Source organism: Saccopteryx leptura, chromosome 2 (assembly GCF_036850995.1).
Source record: "Saccopteryx leptura isolate mSacLep1 chromosome 2, mSacLep1_pri_phased_curated, whole genome shotgun sequence".
Taxonomy (NCBI): Eukaryota; Metazoa; Chordata; class Mammalia; order Chiroptera; family Emballonuridae; genus Saccopteryx; species Saccopteryx leptura.
Window position 1 is genome coordinate 154,108,510 of NC_089504.1, and position 19,570 is coordinate 154,128,079.

The following is a 19,570-nucleotide window of genomic DNA, read 5'->3' on the forward strand; positions in this document are numbered from 1 at the left end:
CATTGTTGTATTTAAAGTATACGTGTTTTGTCTGTCCCAGTTTCTTTTGAAGCATTATTAATGTCAAGGAAGAAAGTAATTTAGCAATAATCATGTTTTCATATTTCAGGGCCCAGAATGTGTTCAATATCTTCAGCAAGAATACCTGCCTTCCTTGCAAGTAGCTCCAGAGATAATTCAGGTAAGAGCTATCCTAGCAGATTTTCCTCTTAATTTAATTAAAGAACTCTGACTGTAGTTCGATCTAAATTTTGATTCAAGAGACCTAAACTTGCTTAGCCCATGGTGACTCAGTGGATAGAGTGCCAGCCTGGAACACTGAAGTCACTGCTTTGAAACCCTGGGCTTGCCCGGTCAAGGCATTTAGGAGAAGCAGCTAGTGAACAGCTAGAGTGAAGCAACTACTTCTTATCACACCCCCCCCCCAGAAAATCAATAAATAAAATCTTTAAAGAGAGAGGAATGGAGCCAAACTGCATTTAATTTGATGTTTTATTGTGTAAAGGATAGCAAGAGGCCAAAGTTCAGGGGGTCTGTGAAAGTGAATGGGAAAATTTATATTTTTATTTTCACTAACCTTTAACAAATTTAATTTTCTATCATTGTGTAGGTGACAAATCACAGTAGTATTCATATTGCTGTGACTTTATCACCAAAAGGAATCACATATATTTTTATGTCACATTAGTTTTCCAGAGATGTCAAAATATTGATGTTTTAGTGTTTTGGGTTTTTTTAAGTGAGAGAGAGGGAAGGAGGGACAGACAGGAAGGGAGAAAGATGAGAAGCATCAACTCATAGTTGTGGCACCTTAGTTGATGATTGCTTTCTATTATGTGCCTTGACTGGGGGACTCCAGCCAAGCCTGTGACCCCTTGCTTGCAACCAAACTATTTTTAGTGCCTGAAGGAGAGGCTCAACTTAGCCATCCTTAGTGCCAGGGCTGAAATGCTTGGACCAAATGAGCCATGGCTGTGGGAGGCAAAGAGAGAGAGAGAGACAAGAGGGGTGGAGAAGCAGATGGTGGCTTCTCCTATGTGCCCTGACTCAGAATCGAACCCAGACATCCAAACGCTGGGCTGACGCTCTACCACTGAGCCAAACAGTTAAGGCCTTTATTATTAATTTTTAGAGAGAGGAAGGGAGGGAGGGAAGGGAGAGAGAAACATTGAATTGTTGCTCCACTTATTTATGCATTCATTGGTTAATTCTTATATGTGCCCTGAGCTGGGATCGAACCTGCAATCTTGGTATGCTGGGACAACTCTAACCAGCTGAGCTACCAGGCCAGGGTGACACATCATCTTTAACTTTAGAGATATTAATGAATTTTCTCAGTTATCACTTGTAAGCTAATATTTTATGGAAATAATAAATTACTAGTTACTCATGTGATCTTAATGCTCATCAAAATAAAAATATATCATTTGATTTTGAATAGTTAAAATTTTACCAGGTTGCTGAATGAAGCAGCCTGTTCAACAAGTATTAGATTTGAGAATATTGTATAACCTTTTTAGGTGAGGAATTGTTCAGGTTAATTCTGATAAATTACAAATACTAGAGTTTTGAAGCAATGTCTATTGACAGATAAATGGGTTATAGAATGTGGTGTATGCATACAATGGAATGTTACTGGGCCCATAAAAAGGGAGTCCAGTAATATGGTACAACCTGGATGAACCTTGAGGTCATTAGACTAAACAAAATGAGCCAGTCACAAAAAGACAAATACTACTAAATTCCACTTATATGAAGTATCTGAAGTAGTCAGAGTCTTAAAAACAGAAGGTAGAATGGTGGTGGCTAGGGGTGGGGGCTGGGGAGAGGGATGACTGGGGATGTTCAATGAGCATAATTTCAGTTTTGCAAAATGAAAAAATTCTAGAGATATGTTGCACAACAGTGTGCCGCCATATAGTTAACACTGCTGTACTGTCCACAAAAATGGTTAAGATGACCAGTTTTATGCTTTTTGTCATAATTGTAAAGCAATGCTGTGGATTTGAATTATGATTAATTCAAATAGATTCATTCCCTTCTTTCCTCCCCTCCTGGACTTCCAGGAGTTTTGTCAAGCGCTTCAGCAGCCTGATGCTAAAGTTTTTAAAAACTACTTAAAGGTAGGTATTTGGAAAACTTATATATTCATGTAATTGGATAATGTTTCAGAACTAAGAGAGAACATATACAATTCTGTGTCACACTGTGGTTTGACCAACTATTTTTTATTTTGTTATCTCTTTGCTCTAAAACCTGCTTCAAAGAATGTAGTTACAGGTGTTATACTTCAGAGTCTTCTGAAACCCCTTTCAACTGAACCTAGATCATAAAAAGTTAGGTTAAGAACACTATTATGTGCCTGAGCATTTGGTATGAAAAAGCCAGTTTTCTTTTACAGTTTCATGATGTAATTAAATAGGAACTGAGCATGTTGGTATGAAAATGCGAGGTTTTTTTAGTTTCATGATATAATGAAATAGAAACTAGAGGTTTGGGAGAGCAAGTAATGTTTAATGCCCATGTTGAGTTGAAGGGAAGGAGCTAAAAATATAAAAACAGAAGTATGAGTTACTTGGTTGTATCCTATCTTGAAACTTTTTAATTATACAATAGAGAGAGAGACCTCAGTTTGTTGTTTAACTTACTTTTGCATTTGTTGGTTGATTCTTGTACATGCCCAAAGCCGGGATTGAATCTGCAACCTTGGTATATTGGGATGATAATCTATCCAACTGAGCTACCTGGCCAGGGCCCAAGCACTGAATTTTAAAAAACCCTCCAAGTTAGAAAGAAGTCACAATGTTTATTTGTTCATATATTTATATCATAATTAAATTTTTGAGACAGCACTGTCTTTCACCTGAGTAATTTAGTCATTCGGTACTCCCTGACTCTTTTTGAGTAACGGGTACTATGCCAAATTCTGCAAGTATCAGTGTGACTGATTTTCCTTGCCCACAAGGAGCTCATCATGAACTGGAATAAAATTGCAGTGTAACAGGATGAAGAACTGTTGTTTGTTTTGTTTTGAGAGAGAGAGGGACAGGAACATTAAGCTGCTTCTCTTCCATATGTGCCTTGACTAGGGAATCCAACTGGCAACCTCCATACTCGGACAGTGCTATAATCAACTGAGCCATCCTGCTAGGGCTTAATTTTTCTTGATTTTTAGAAAGATAGAGATTGCAACGGAGAGAAGGGAGGAGGAAGGGAAGCATTTGTTGTTCCACTCAGTCGTGCATTTTTTGGTTGCTTTCTGTGTGAGCCCTGTCCAAGGAGTGTACCCACAACCTTGTTTTAGGACAATGCTCTTAACCGACTGAGCTGACCAGCCAGGGCTGAGGAACTGTTCTTTATTTTTATTACCTTCCAACAAGTCTGAGGGCAAAGCATTATGCTAAATATCTTGGTAGTGGGTAATTTAATGAATGGCTACCTGGTTCTTTTGCCCAAGGCATTTAGTAGAATTTATAAGTCAAGGGACTTTGCTGAGTAAATCAGTGTGCTATCCTTTGACTTTGGTTCTGATATCTTCCCTTGTCAGTTTTCCCCCCAGTAGTATTAGTTTGTCAGCTTAAACTGACAGAAGAGTTAGTGAGAAGAGTGTTAACAGTTGCTATTTATCATTGCAAGCCCTCCTGCTCCCATTTCTCCATTAAAGCAAAGTGCTTATGAAGGTAAACTGTTAAATAACTGATCAAACTGCATTAAAGGATTCAAAAAATTATAACTCTATTAGGGGTATCTGTAATAGCAGATTTATATACATTATAGCAGGCTTATGCTCCAAACTTATAATTTATCCAGACAGCATTTATAAAAAGTCTTTCTTTCAAGCCCAACTTCTCTTTAGTGATTGCATTCAGTCAGTGATAGTATTATTCTTCTAGCCGAAAAAAATGAAGTTTCTTTTTTTATGCCTACTCATCGTACCTGATTGATCCTTAGATCTTGATGATTCTTCCTCCTCACTCCCTTGCTGTCCCTCTTTCTCTTTCTGATATAGCCTTGTCACCTCATTGATCTCCCTTCACTTGTTCTAGCCAGGCAGCTCTGTTCCAAGACATTGAATAGTCCCCTGAAATTCATTCCCCTACCTCATCATTTTCATAAGCCTGTTGTTGACTAAAAACAAGTTCATGTTTCTTAGTTTGGTGGTCAGGGTTTTTCATATTCTGATTTTGGACTACCTTTCTGGTTTCTCTTGCAGAAATGATCTTTTACCATTCTTGGTATTCTTCAAAAAGTCTGCCCCATTTGCACTCCTATTCCTTCATGAGTTCTATCCATTATTCTAGGCTTACGTGAAGCATGACCTCCATATAAGGCTTTCTTTTGCTCATATAGTGACTGTTCTTTTCTCTCCACTTAGTCAATAGATTATTTGTTGTTAAATAAATGTTTGATATATTGGTAGCTGGAGATACAACAATGATCAATACAGTTCTTATCCTTAATGAGTTTACTGCCTATCATTTACTCTTTGTAGTGCTCACTTAACATGTACCTCAGTATTGATGGTAATATACGATATTGGGCCAGTCCCTAGCGCAGTCACTTGCCTACTCATTCATAGTCTTAAATGTTGAAAATATGTTTTTTGTAATCAGATTAATAGTAAATTTCTTATGGAACTGCTGTCTGTAGCTTTGACTTGTTTCTCCCTCAAAATTTAATTTCTCAGCATTAACTTTAACAGTAGTACTGGTCAGCAAAATGTGTTAAAACATGTTTTCCTCTTGAATCTCATAGCATTTGCAGTAATACCATATTTTCACTAGTTTCCCAACTGAGTATTGTCACAAGTTATCTCTAGATTTAATCAAACTGTCCAGAAGAGAAAGTTCTTGTGTTATGTGTGGATTTATGATGTGATTTATGATATGAAATGCTTTAAATATAAAGTCTACCGGAAAGTTCTGTCCGTTTTTGGAATAAAACGAAATACAAATTTTTCTTACCGTCAATAAACTTTATTAAATAATATAATTGCCATTATTATTAATGATTTCTTGCCAGCATGAGGGCAATTTGTATATTCCATTTTTTTTTTTTTTTTTTTGTATTTTTCTGAAGCTGGAAATGGGGAGAGACAGTCAGACAGACTCCCGCATGCGCCCAACCAGGATCCACCCGGCACGCCCACCAGGGGTGACGCTCTGCCCACCAGGGGGCGATGCTCTGCCCCTCCGGGGCGTCGCTCTGCCCCTCCGGGGCGTCGCTCTGCTGCGACCAGAGCCACCCTAGTGCCTGGGGCAGAGGCCAAGGAGCTATCCCCAGCGCCTGAGCCATCTTTGCTCCAATGGAGCCCCGGCTGCGGGAGGGGAAGAGAGAGACAGAGAGGAAGGAGGGGGGGTGGAGAAGCAAATGGGCGCCTCTCCCATGTGCCCTGGCCGGGAATCGAACCCGGGTCCCCCGCACGCCAGGCTGACACTCTACCGCTGAGCCAACCGGCCAGGGCCTGTATATTCCATTTTTGAAAAATGTTTTATCTTTTGATGCGAAAAATTGAACCAGTGCTTGTTTGATATCTTCTTCATTTTTGAATTTTTTGCCCTTCAAAAAATTTTGTAAGGACAAAAACAAGCGATAGTCAGAGGGTGCTAAGTCTGGGGAATATGGTGGATGCAACAGATATGCTTCTGTAGCATTTCTTCCTTGTTGAAATTCGTAAAAATTACAGTGGCATAAATGAACTTTATCAGTAGCCATGGGTACACTATTGCTTCACACATAAGACTAACGTGAATCAACTTTGTTTTAGTTAATTTGCTACGTCAGTATGTATACATTAAGTGATAAAAATAGAGAGGCACACATGTGCCAAATAAACATGTGCTTATGTGTCGAAACTTGTTGTGATAGAAATGGACAGAACTTTCTGGTAGACCTTATATTTACTGAATTTTACAAAAGAGTAGCTAGCACTCAGTAACTTAGAGCCATTCTTCAAGTGAAAGGTGGTATCTTCAGACATCAGTACTAACTACCAATACTTTATTTGCAGGTGTTCTTCCAGAGAGCAAAGCCCTAAGAACTGGATCTCCCTGTGCCTACTTCATGATCAGGATTTATGATCAGAAATTCCGGTTAATAATTTATAAAGATGCAGTTTTTGTGTGCCATTCACACTGGTATTTTTAACTTTGCTTTGAGCTCATTGTAGTATATGTATTGGGATTTTTCTGTAAAATGTGTGTAATTTTCCCTAAATACAGGTATGTAACAACAAGAAAAGTTGTTTGCATGCCAATTCAAATTGTTCTGGATAAAAATGCTGTTAAAAGATACAGCAGAGTTCTCTTAGTACCTTTTTATTTTTACTTGAAACTTAAATTCCTTTTAAAGACCATAGCAGGAAAACAATGTACTTTTTTTTTAATTGCTGAGTATAAAATGTTTGAAAATTTTAATTTTCTTTTCTGTGTGCAGACTCAAAGTATGGGGGGAATACAAAAGTTCAAAACTAATTTTTTGTAGGTAGCCATTACATTTCTTTAAACTGTTTCGATGCCAATATGTATTCTACAAAACAGAATGGTTTCATAAATTAACTGATTTAAGAGTAGGTGCCGGTGTTATACATTTTTTATAAAAAAATAAAATGAATTTTACATAGTGAATCTACCAAGTCTTTTTTTGGAATTATTATAAATAGTTTAGTTTTATTTTCTCATCTTACCCCTGATTTCCCATTTAAAGAATTGCACATAAAAGCTTACAGATGATTTATTTTATGTTCCTAAAAGGTTATATGCTACTTAGTTCTGTTAAATAGAATCTTTTTTAAATGCCCTAAGAAAAGGCCTGTGTGGATCTGTTGATAGATTTTAAAATCCAATTTTTTCTACCTCTTATTGATCTACTTACTTAGAGTAAAATATACTTACGTGTTTATGATGCTGGTAAGTAATCACTGTTCATTTAGTTAGTAGAAGTACCTTCCCCTGTCTTTTCCCATTTTTATTCATGACTACAGAAAACAAGAAAAACAATGAGTAGCAAAATTACTATATAGGGGTCCTTGGGTTACAACACAGTTTCGTTCTGACAACAGCGATGTAACCTGAATTTTGGTTTAAGTTGAAACGTACCCTAGCCTAAGTCACTTATCTATCCTAACACAGTTGTAAAATGATCATCTAGAACATAAAAACACAGCTAAGCCACAGAAAAAGGAAAAGGACATAAATATACTATATTGTAGTAAGAGTCCAGAATGGCGTAGGTAAGCGTACTGGGGGATGCCAGCTCCCTCACTCATATGCAGCATCACTCCGCATTCTTCCACCACTAGTTCATAAGTACAGTACTAACAGCGTAAGCCGAAACGTCTCAATTTTTTAGTTTTTATGGGAGTGAGCATCGTAAATTTGAAATGTCATATGTCAAGACTGTTTTAACCCAAGAGAGTTTAAATTCTAAAAGTCTTCAGATTTTTAGGAGACGGTTGTGTGTGTGTTTTTAACCTTCCGGCAGTATGGTCCCTTGGGATTTCATGGCTGGGCTTTAGTGGTGTATAAACTCCCTAAAATTGTATTCTAAATTGTGCACATAAATCTTTGGGGTTAATTCCAGAAATAATTTTATAGCTTTGTCCTACATCATAGTACTAAAGTAAGTTGACATTTAATTGTAAAATTAATTAGTGGAATGTATATTTAACTTCGATAACCATACTTTTAAAAATAGATAAGTGAAACTTGAGTGTTTTGTTGATAATTTCCTCTGTACTATGGGAAGAGAATTGCACCTACTGCAATAGTACTAACTGTTCAAAGTATACGAATGAGTAGCACAGCCTAGTAGGCAAGAGCACAGGTTCGGGATCCAAATGCAGTACTGCCAGTAACTGGTTTTGGAATCTTTTTTTTTTTTTTAATTTTTTTTTTTTTTTTTTTTGCATTTTTCCGAAGCTGGAAACAGGGAGGCAGTCAGACAGACTCCCGTATGCGCCCGACCGAGATCCACCCGCCATGCCCACCAGGGGGCGATGCTCTGCCCATCTGGGGTGTCGCTCTGTTGCATCCAGAGCCATCCTAGCGCCTGAGGCAGAGGCCACAGAACCATCCTCAGCGCCCAGGCCATCTTTGCTCCAATGGAGTCTCGGCTGCAGGAGGGGAAGAAAGAGACAGAGAGTAAGGAGAGGGGGAGGGGTGGAGAAGCAGATGGGCACTTCTCCTGTGTGCCCTGGCCGGGAATCGAACCCGGGACTCCTGCACGCCAGGCCGACGCTCTACCACTGAGCCAACCAGCCAGGGCCTGGTTTTGGAATCTTAAGCAAGTTACCTTTTACCTCCACAGTTTTCCCATCTGCAAAGAGGAAAAAAAAATGGTAGCTTCCTCATAACTATTAATTAATAAGCATGAAAAAAGCTTATTACAGTACCTGCACGTGTAGGGTTGATATTAGCTATGGGTACTGAACAATTAACTCCACATATGTAAAGGTGACACCTGCTTCTTTCCCCCTGGCTCTTTAGTCTTCAAAAGATTCACGTGTTCACTGCTAAGAGAAATCAAGACATGGAAATTAGGAGTGTACTAGAAATTAAACTTCATGTTATGTAATCATGTATAATTCTTTATACCCTGAAGTTGCCCAGGGCTCTTTACTTAGGGAGTGCCACAGGAATTAGGAAACTGTTCTATCGTGGAATACCTTATTTGTATTGTACTTAATTTCCAAAAGCAAGTGTCCAAATAATTGCCACAAGGGTGAACCTCACCTATTAACAGATAACATTGAGGCAAAAAACTATGGAACCACAAAGGTTTTAGCATACTTGGTTTAGTTCTGGTACATAACAGTTTATTTAAATCTTAAAGTAAATGCTAATACTAATTGGTTCACAAGCAGTTTGACCTTTTAGAAAACACTGGTATTTCAATGTGTATCAATTATTATGTGGTAAATATGTAAATAAAGGTCTTGAGTTTAGCTAATCTCTTCTCCAATAAACTGAGCAGTGGGCTTTTACAGTTGCAAGGAACTTTGACAGGTCCTTAGCATTAGATATGGGAGAACTGAAACTGGTTGGAATTGTAAGCATTGAGTACATTTGTTAGAATGATTCCATCACTTAAACGTTGTTTAAAAGTCTAATAAAGTAATTTCCTTTGTAACTGCATTACAGTGGGCTTTTGTTACCGCCATTGTCATATAATGTACTCAGGTAAACAACACAAGACTGGTTTAAAATTCAGTATTTGACGGAGAGTTGGAACAGCAACCCCAGGTCTGTTCCATGTAAGAGCCGCTGCTCTTAACCACTTTGCGGTGGTTTCCCACTTCATTGCCGGTTGCTGTATTTCTCCCTTTGGGAAGCTCTAGGTCAGCAGTGGTCTCTGGCCTCTCCTTATGTTGAGACGGCTGCAGTGCTGTTCAGTGGGCAGAAGGGATCACTCTAATAGCTGGCTGCCTGAGATCTTGGCGGCACGAATATTGCTGGACTTGGATTTTAGTCCGTAAATTCTCAAATAACTGTCGTTTTCCAAAATACCGCTTAAAAGAGGGAATTAAATGAGCTTATTTACATTAAGACTAACGGGTGAATTACTTATTCAGAAGCGATCATCTAGCTCCACTGTAGCCAACGTGGTCCTCAAAACATACAAATCTATCCCTTTCGAGTCTAAAGTTTAGACATATTCCCCGGTGATAGCCCCTCACGTGTCCAGCATTCTGCACACCTGTGACGTGACTTGGAATGACGAGTTCCATCCCGACTTCCCACTACCGCCACCCTGCGCACTCCGCCTCTGGCTCCCCGGGACGGGGCGGGATGGGAATCGGATCATTGCGCTCACTGCGCAGGGCTCCCTGGCTTCAAGCTCAGTGTAGGGGAGCGGGGAGAGTCAGGCAGAGGGTGCGAAGCGGAGCTGACTCCAGACAAGCCCAGCTTTCACGCCCTTCGCCACCGAAGCAGCATCGGAGGTAGAGGCTGAGGCCAGCTCCTCGCGCGTGCGCACGCGCACTGGCGCGCGCCGGCCGCCGGTCACGTGGGCCCTGGAGAGAGCTCGCGAAGCCGGAAGTGTCCTGAGGCCGCGGGAACCCGCTGGCGGTGGCGCGGAGGCTACTAGGCGCGGTGAGTGGAGCAGCTACGGGCTGAGGGGCCCAAGCCTCGTGGAGCACAAGCAGCCGAGCTCTGCGTGGGCCCGCGCGGAGTGCTTCCGCCCTCTGTGGCAAACTGCGGTGCTGAGTCAGAGCGCGGGCGGGGCGGGCGACCCCAGCGGCCCTGCGCGACCCGAGGGCGATCCTTCCTCCAACCTTGGCTAGGCGGACACCGCCCCCCGGGGTCCTCGGGCGCCCGAAGCCGGGGGAGGGTCGTGCGGACCCTGTCCTCTCCGTCTCGGCGCCCTGGTCTGGCGACGTCGGGCGTGAAGCAAGTGCATGTGCTGGTGACCGAGCTGGGCCCGGGCCGGCCCGAGAGATGCGACGCTCCTTTCCTTGCGGGTAGACTGGCCGCTTCATGGACCCGTTTCTGAGTATTGACAGTTTTTAAATGGATTGATTCCACCCCCACCCCCAGATGATTAGAAAGACGTTGCATTAAGGTTTTAGCGATGATAACAAGAGGAGGTTGAATCGCTGTAAGCTGGAAGCTGCCGACGTTTGTAACACACAGGTCGTGGGTAATGCAAGTTCCCAAGCGTTTCCTGTGGGGAAACGTCTGGTGGGTTTGTTTTCCAAGCCGCTTCCGGGGCTTTTCAGTAAGTGATCTCCAGCCCAGTGCTACCCAGTCATTGTCGAACGCATAACCAAAGACGGACCTTTTTCCACTCCAGAACGCTGAGTGTAATAAGCTCTTTAAATTTAACAAGTGATTCACGTAGGACTCAGAGCTTGGAAATCCTGAAACTTGGCCCTTTTTGCCATGTCACCAAACTTGTCTTCGTTTATGGACAAATGTAAACTTTAGTTTTGGATAGGATGAGGAAGTATCCTACGAAGGCAGTGCTAACGAGAGCATACTTGTTGAGTGCCTGCCTATACTGTTTCAAAATTTGAGGAAGATTTCTTTTGCAAGCACCTGGTGGATGTGCTGAGTCATGTTTTAGCGTGCTATTACTGTGGGGTTTTGGAAGGTAGTTTCAAAAGACATTTTCTCAGATCGTTTTAAAACCGTAGGTTTATGTCTTGCGGACAGAGAGCAGCTATCTTAGCTGATAAATGTGTTTTATATTATACACTAGGTACAAATAGGTACCTCAGGATGCTATTTGCCATTTACAGTTATTTCAGACAGCAGATTAATTAGGGAAGCTTTTTCAATATTGTTACCTCAGTAGCTGACATAGGCGTATTTCTTATTTGTGAAAAGGAAACCTTATTTTTATTGCTTATTTCCAGTAAATTGCTCTATGTAACATTTCTGATCTGAATTAGATTGCTGGTAAAATTACATAAATATTTATTAGTATATTAAAGGTTGCTGAAATTTAGACCCCTGCCTGTTCTTTAAGTTCCTACTTGGAGTATTGGCAGTCATTAAGTCATCACTGACTACCTCATCTGTTCTAACTTACTAGAAGGAATATTAAGATTTGCTGTGATCTGACATTGCAGCAGGTTTAAGGCGGCTTGTTGAGACCAGTGTTTGCTCTTTAGCATACCTCATTTTAAATCCAACATGGAACTCAAGTATTTTTAGGATTCTTATATAGCTTTTCAGTATTAAAAGGGGTGGTGCTTTTATTTTTAGTATGAAAAAGGGATAATGTTTTTTAAAAAACAGACTAGTTTTTAGAGCAGTTTTAGTTTCACAGGAAAATAGAGCAGAATGAAACAGAGACTTTCCATATACATACTTCCTGCCCTGCCATGTGCGTAGATTCCCTATGTCTGTTTTTATTTTATTTTATTTTTTTAAAGAGAGAGAATGAGGCAGGGAGAAAGACAGGGACATTGAGCTTTCTCCGTATGTGGCCTGACAGTTGATTGAACTCACAACCTTGTCCTTTTGGGATGAGGCTCTTAACCAACTGAGCTAACTGGTGAAGGCCTCCCTTTACTTATTTTTTAAGACTTAGTATTATGAACTTGTCGTGTCTATATTTCTATACTTGGAAGTTAGGCAAACTATCCCTTAATTTTAGAACAGTTAGCAAACTTTCAGGAGTAGTAATTTTTGTACCTTTCCGTTGTGATTGTCAGGCTCTGTGTTGGTGAAGTTTAAGTTACAGAAGTAGTATGCAGGGGCAGCAGTTGTTTTCATTAGTGTTGCTCTGCCCTTGAAGGAAAAACAAAGTCATTTTTTCTATATTTTGTCATTTTATATTATTTATTTATTATGAAACACCTTAAATATAATTCATTAATTTTTCAAAACATTTGAAAAAACCGTCCAATATTACTCTCATTGATGAAGACAAAATGAGAAGGGAAATAGATTTTTTTTTCAGTCTTTTGATAGTAAATTAAATTGATTATATGAGATGTCATGGGTTAATGTTATTCAGAGCCCACACAGCGTTTTAGCCTTTAATATTGATGGAAACTTAGATTTTTACTTTGGACTATTTATACACCTCTAAATTTAGCTATAAAAAATGGGTAATCGTTGGGAGACTAAAAGTAGCTTATATTTGTTTCTTAAATGTATTAGTCCCTTAAAACAAACATGCAGATTTTTTCTTTTTTCTTAGTATAACAAAGAGGATCGCCTGACCAAGCCAAGATGCAGAGCACTTCTAATCATCTGTGGCTTTTATCTGATATTTTAGGCCAAGGAGCTACTGCAAATGTTTTTCGTGGAAGACATAAGGTTGGTACAAAGAAAACTATGACTGCTTTTTATCATTTTATATGTATTTTTCCGAAAAGCACACTGGCACTAAAATGTGGGACTTGGTGTTTTGATTGTGCTATCTAAAAGAGTAACTACCAGTTTTGTGGTTTTTTAAAGTATAGCTTATGTCAGAGGCAGTTATATCTATCTACTCAATGGTGACAGAAGTTATGTGTTGGAGAGCAGAGAAAAACAGGAAGTTGGTTGAAAAAAGGGACTAGAGGAGATACATTGTGCCTTATGATTATTTCCTCAACCTAGCCTTCCTGTGGTTGAGTGATCTCACTAGCAGAAGTCCAGTGCAACAGTGATATGATGTGGGCATTAGAGGAAGAGTTAGATCTGTAGTTTGGAGGGGAACTCATGGACAGTTCCAATATACTGTACTAAGGCTTTCTGCCCCCAGTAAAATAGCATTCTACAAGATTAGATTAAAGTAGAATGAGATTATCAGCAAGGAGCCCATATCTTTCTATGAGGTAATTAGAACTTGTTAATGGAAGTCAGAATAGAAATATGTACTAAACCCAGAGGCATTTCAAAAACCAAAAAAAAATTTGTGTCAGATTTTATATTGGAGGATAAAATTAAAGATAATTAAAATAATTTAAAATAAAGACATTTAAGATCATCATTACAATTTCCATTCTGGGAAAAGAGCTGGAAAAATAATAGTTAAAAATCCTTTTATACCTGACCAGGTGGTGAAGCAGTGGATAGAGTGTCAACCTGGGATGCTGAGGACCCAGGTTCAAAACCCCTGGGTCGCTGACTTGAGTGTGGGCTCATCCATGCTAGCTGGCTTAAGCTCAAAGGTCACTGGCTTGAGCAAGGGGTCACTGGTTCGTCTGGAGCCCCCTGGTCAAGACACGTATGAGAAAGCAATCAGTGAACAACTAAGGCGACACAACTATGAGTTGATGCTTCTCATCTCTCTCCCTTCCTGTCTGTTTCTCTCTCACATATACACATACACACAAAATTTTTTTTTTTATTTTTTTTTATTTTTTTTTTATTTATTTATTTTTACATATTTTTTTTTTTTTTCATTTTTCTGAAGCTGGAAACGGGGAGAGACAGTCAGACAGACTCCCGCATGCGCCCGACCGGGATCCACCCGGCACGCCCACCATGGGGCGACGCTCTGCCCACCAGGGGGCGATGCTCTGCCCATCCTGGGCGTCGCCATATTGCGACCAGAGCCACTCTAGCGCCTGGGGCAGAGGCCACAGAGCCATCCCCAGCGCCCGGGCCATCTTTGCTCCAATGGAGCCTTGGCTGCGGGAGGGGAAGAGAGAGACAGAGAGGAAAGCGCGGCGGAGGGGTGGAGAAGCAAATGGGCGCTTCTCCTGTGTGCCCTGGCCGGGAATCGAACCCGGGTCCTCCGCACGCTAGGCCGACGCTCTACCGCTGAGCCAACCGGCCAGGGCCACAAAATTTTTTTATAATACAAATAATCAACTAATTTTTCAGCGTTATGAATTTGAGTAAATGATGTTTAGAGCCTCCTAAATTCTTATTTATAGAAACAGGAACTTTAAAAATTTTAGTAAGGAGGAATTTCTTTATATGTTCCTATGGCCTGGAGATTATCAGTCAGTTAGTTCTGTCAGTGACAATGAGATAAGCATTCATATTTGAGGGGCTGTTTCCTTCCTGGGAAGAGAATGTGACTAAAAATAACCTTTATGGCTCATGGAGAATGAATCAGAAGTCTCACATGGACACTTCCAGCTTTTTTCCCTCTGAATCCAGAATTGTCCACAGGTTCTGGGTTCTCAGTCAAGTTCATTGTGGTCTCTGGTTCCTTGATCAAATTCATTGTGATCAACTGGATATTTCTGTCCTAAAATAGTTTTTGTTTTGTGCCCTGTGCCAAAAAGAGAAAACAAGTGGCAACACAGGATTTAATGTTGAGAACACATCTGACCGTTTCTCCCTGTGACCCACAACTTAACAAACTGCAATAATCACTTGGTATGTGTCGGGCACTGTGGTGGACCAAGTGAATATAACTACAAATAATGTGCATTTCCAGGCCACAAAAGAGGTTTTGGGTTAGTAACAAAGTGGCATTGGAAGGGACATAAATTGGAAACTGATAAAGTGACAGAAAATGATAGAGTTTGGGTGAGGCAGATTAAAGTGCTTGGCACTAGTAAATATTTATTATATTCCAATCCTCCCTCCTTACTTAGATTAGATACACAGTGTTCTTCATGTAAATGCCTGCACGTAATGGGCACTCTGTAAATGTTGAATGAAAGGATGAATGAATGAGGACAGATTAGACTAACCTAAGACAACCTGAAGTTCTTTTTCAAAGAAACAAAAATGTGCTTTGTCCCATATAGTTTGAAAGCCTAAAATAAGGATTTGAGAGGCATAAGAATCGACTTAAAAGATTGCTAAGACCCAGTTTATTATTCAGTCTCTAATAGTCTTCTCAAGGATGTGTTTTAAGAAATGGTGTTTGTTCTCAGTCACATCAATTTCACGGGTTTAGTACTATATCCAAAAAATCCTGCCTGCCCTTAATAACTGTTTAAGGAGTATAACCATATTAGCTGAACTGTTTTATGTTATTGTGACAACCATGGTGAAGTTAAAGGAAGAGAGCTGTGGGAGGGATGTGTTGTTCTGCACATGTATATACAGCAAGTCCTTGAATAATATGGTTGTTGTCTAAGGTCATTTCTTTATAATATTGATGAGATGTTTTAGGAATTTAACTGTTGTTTACCAGTGTTTTTCAACCCCTGGTCTATAAACCAGCACCATAATCTTCATATAACATTAGGGTGGTTAATTCTTCCATAACCTACACTGGTCCATGGACCAGTGTTGAAAACCTAAATTAGCTTATGGTAAAATTGATTTGCTTATACATTATTTCTCTTAAAGTCACAGAATCTATTGATGATGTTAAATAATGATGTTAAATGAGAACTTATTGTATATGTATACACGTAGATCTCTAAATATTCATATATGCTTTGACTTAGGAACAGTGAACAATAAATGTGCAGTTGAATAAAGGGAATATTGTACATTCCCACACATAACTCAGTAATCTCACAGTAGACTACAAAAGTTTGGAAAACTCGGATCTTGATCACAATTGGGTACATTGCAACTTGTATTATTTTTCCTGCTGATGCCTCTGTTAGGATTCATCTAATCTTAGACTAAGTTTGAGACAAGTATCTTCAAGAAAAGTCTCTCTGTTGCAGTGATATTCAACCGGTGTGCTGCAAGAATTTTTAAAACATGGAATACCTGACTATTTAGTCAAGGTCTCAGACCTCTTTTCCCTTAGATTGTTAAATTTAAAAAATGACAACTGCCAACACAACAATATCTATCCAATGTGAATGAATCAAAATTATACCTATTTTTTTGTCAGATTGGCAAAAAAAATATTTTGGTGTGCTGCAGAATTTAGTAATTAATTTACTTGTGTCAGGAGACAAAAAAGATTGAAAATTGCAGCTCTGTTGGATGGTATAGGTTTGACAATGTCCTTACCCTGACTGAAAAAATAGAAAACCAGTGTAATTGACCTACTTGTAGTTCAGTTGTTCAATTTTCATTTTGTCTGAAAATAGTCTGTGGCCCTTTTTTCTGGAAAGAATATATGCATATTTGGTGGGGATTTGGGAGTGAAGGAGGTGTCATCATATCACGTTACATCGATTGTGTGGTCTCTATATAGTGATCTTGAAGAGTGTGATTGTGAAGGAACTAAGTGGTTTTAAGAAAAATCATGAGATTCGGAGGGGAGGGGAGGCGAGGCGGGTAATGGCTGTAAGTGAAGAATCTGTGGATAGGGCTTCCAAGCAGGAACAGCACCGAAGCCCTGATAGACAGCTGTGAAATACCTTTAGGCAGGGGGTACTTAAACCTCAGGGTCAAAGAAGAAATGGTTTTTCAACTTCCTACAGGCAAGTTCAATTTGAGATTATGGGGAAAGTAATATTAAACTCAAAAGAATCTGGACTGACTACCAAGGAGAGGTTTGCAGATTAGAGTGAGTGGATCAGGAGATGGGAGTGTCTGGAAGAGAACCTTAAAGTACAATTAATATGAAGAACTTGAGAAGGTAACATTTACCTGAAATTCAGCATGTATTTTGTATCTCTAAGATTCCCTCCCAGCTACAGCTGTGTATTATAATTCTGTGTGTAATTTATACAATGTGCCATGAGAGGGAGAATAGGTTACAGGGTTACTACGTAGGCATGTAAAGGAAATGTCTTTGATTCTCTAGAGATGGTCTGTGAAGCAACAGTCTTCCCTACGCATAGGTGAAGTTGCAGAAAGTTACCCAAGGCAGTATTGGTACAATCCAATAAGTATAGTCTGCTTTAACCTACCCTCCAGCTCTTACTTCTGAATGTGTGCATGTCCACACACACACACACACGTTATGGCAGCTAGAGAATATTTCTTAAAAGTTAATTGCATTACTTTGAGATTCTTACTAAAAATTTCATATGTGGACTCTGGCTTTTAATCTCTCATTTCCTGGTTTGATTAGTTTAAATTATTAGGAGCTAGAGAAACTTGTAAGTTTCACTTTCTATTTTTTATCTAAAATATACTTTCACATTCAGTATTGTTAGAGTTCTTATTTATTTCCTGATGTAAATGCCTATCTCTGCCATGTGTATCATAATGGAAGCTTTAAAATATGAGAGAAAATAGTAGTCTTTTCTACATTCCAAAGCATACAATTTGAAAGAAATATTGATTGAACAGTTGATTGACTTATTTTAACTTTAAAAAAAGTCAGGAGCCCTCTTATAAATTAGTTATGCTTAGAAATACTTAGGTTTGCTGTAGCTTGTTCTAATGGTACACTTTTATCTTCTTTACAGTATTATAAATAAATAAAACCTTTCTCTTCTTTTTTAGAAAACTGGTGACTTATTTGCTATCAAAGTATTTAATAATATAAGCTTCCTTCGTCCAGTAGATGTTCAAATGAGAGAATTTGAAGTGTTAAAAAAACTGAATCACAAAAATATTGTCAAATTATTTGCTATTGAAGAGGAGGTAAGTAGTCAAGTTTTAGTTAATCTTGTGTTTATTGTAGTTCATTGTAGTTATTATAATTTAGGAGAAATAAGCTAACAATGTTTTATAAACATGGGATTTAAAAATGATGAAATTAGAGCTTATACAATTAAATATTCTCAAAGATTCTTGATTAGCTATAATAATGGAAATAAAGTATATCAAAAGTAAAAGTATAGACTATGGTTACTGGTATTGTTCCAAAAAAAAGAAAAAGAAAAAGAAACTAAGTTAAATTGACATAATTCTGAAAGAAGCAAGGAGAAAGTCAAACAATAGAAAGGCTCTTTGTAAAAGGATAAAAATCTTAGGAGTCCAGGGATTAATATATAAAGTCCATTTATAAAAGGCAGAATTGATTTTATGGGGAAACAGTGCAAATAAGGATGTTATTAGGATAATTATCTAAAAATAATGGAAATAAAACTCTAATCCCTTTAGACATGGGTAATCAATAAAATCACACCTTTTGAAAAACAATTTGGGGGTATATGCTTTTTATAAGTCATTTAATTTTAATTACCTCTTAAAATAATTAGTAATATAAAATATAGTCTTATACACAAAGATATTGATTGATGTTCATAATAAAAAAATTGGTTAGGCCCTGGCCGGTTGGCTCAGTGGTAGAGTGTCGGCCTGGCGTGCAGGAGTCCCGGGTTCAATTCCCGGCCAGGGCACACAGGAGAAGCGCCCATCTGCTTCTCCACCCCTCCCCCTCTCCTTCCTCTCTGTCTCACTCTTCCCCTCCCACAGCCAAGGCTCCATTGGAGCAAAAGATGGCCCGGGCGCTGGGGATGGCTCCTTGGCCTCTGCCCCAGGCGCTAGAGTGGCTCTGGTCGCGACAGAGCGAGGCCCCGATGGGCGGAGCATCGCCCCCTGGTGGGCATGCCAGGTGGATCCCGGTTAGGTGCATGCGGGAGTCTGTCTGACTGCCTCCCCGTTTCCAGCTTCAGAAAAATACAAAAAAATAAAAATAAAAATGGTTAAATAGGTTAGAATGTGTGGTGGATTGTTACCAGGAGTTAGCTACATTCAAGGTTAAGAACACAGCCCTCCAGACTGTGAAGTCTGTTCAAGACTTCTGAAACCAGCTGCAGAGGAGTTTGGTAAACTGCAGTCAGTGAGAACAGTGCCCACACAGTCAGGAGCTGGAAGTTCAGGAGTTCCCAGGACTACTTTCACTTCAGACCAGCTGGCTACAAATTCAGGGCTTCCCATGGCTGTCCTCAGATTTGATTATTGCTACTGTTGAATGACTCACAGAACCCAATAAAGCACTATACTTACAATTAAAGTTTTAGAGTAGCAAAAAAAACCAACAACCCCCAAAAAACAAAATACAAATTAGAACTAGCCAAAGTGAGACCCATAGGGTAGAATATGGGAGGGCTTCAAACATGAATCTTCCTTGTCCTCAGGAACACATTACCCCTCTTGGAATTGTCAGAATACACAGACTGTGCCAACCTTGGAAGCTCACCTAAGCCTTTATGTCCAGAATTTCTCCTGAGGCTCAACCACATTGTGCCTGCATAGTTGACCTTTACTCTCTAGCCCTTCTCAGAGGCTCATTTTTAGTCTTGATTCCTCTGGAAGTTAGAACAGATATGCGTGACTTAAAACCCCCACTGTAAATCGCATTGTTAGACTATCATGTGGCCTAAACCCCCACACACAAACAAACACAACTTGTA

The 19,570-nt window shown here is 39.5% G+C and overlaps 2 protein-coding genes and 1 long non-coding RNA gene across 10 annotated transcripts in view; 2 read left to right on the forward strand and 1 right to left on the reverse strand.

The window, feature by feature from the left end:
* XPOT (exportin for tRNA) overlaps positions 1 to 6,626 on the forward strand; it is a 49,275-nt gene extending 42,649 nt beyond the window's left edge. For all 4 annotated transcript variants that reach the window (XM_066369094.1, XM_066369097.1, XM_066369096.1 and 1 more), the window contains 3 exons: positions 110 to 181; positions 2,067 to 2,123; positions 6,011 to 6,626. In XM_066369094.1, coding sequence (XP_066225191.1) covers positions 110 to 181; positions 2,067 to 2,123; positions 6,011 to 6,037 — 156 coding nt within the window. In that variant the 3' untranslated portion in view covers positions 6,038 to 6,626. The remainder of the gene's footprint in view (positions 1 to 109; positions 182 to 2,066; positions 2,124 to 6,010) is intronic.
* Positions 6,129 to 9,896, reverse strand: LOC136395040 (uncharacterized). The gene is made up of 2 exons (XR_010749259.1): positions 9,697 to 9,896; positions 6,129 to 8,512 (listed from the first exon to the last, which is right to left on the reverse strand). It is a non-coding gene; the product is annotated as an uncharacterized lncRNA (long non-coding RNA).
* An 83-nt stretch (positions 9,897 to 9,979) lies between these two features.
* The window catches only part of TBK1 (TANK binding kinase 1), a 53,660-nt gene continuing 44,069 nt past the window's right edge, over positions 9,980 to 19,570 (forward strand). For 2 of the 5 annotated variants that reach the window (XM_066369099.1, XM_066369101.1), the window contains exons 1-3: positions 9,981 to 10,091; positions 12,652 to 12,770; positions 17,712 to 17,852. In XM_066369099.1, coding sequence (XP_066225196.1) covers positions 12,684 to 12,770; positions 17,712 to 17,852 — 228 coding nt within the window. In that variant the 5' untranslated portion in view covers positions 9,981 to 10,091; positions 12,652 to 12,683. The other 3 variants (XM_066369102.1, XM_066369100.1, XM_066369103.1) reach the window with 3 other exon arrangements.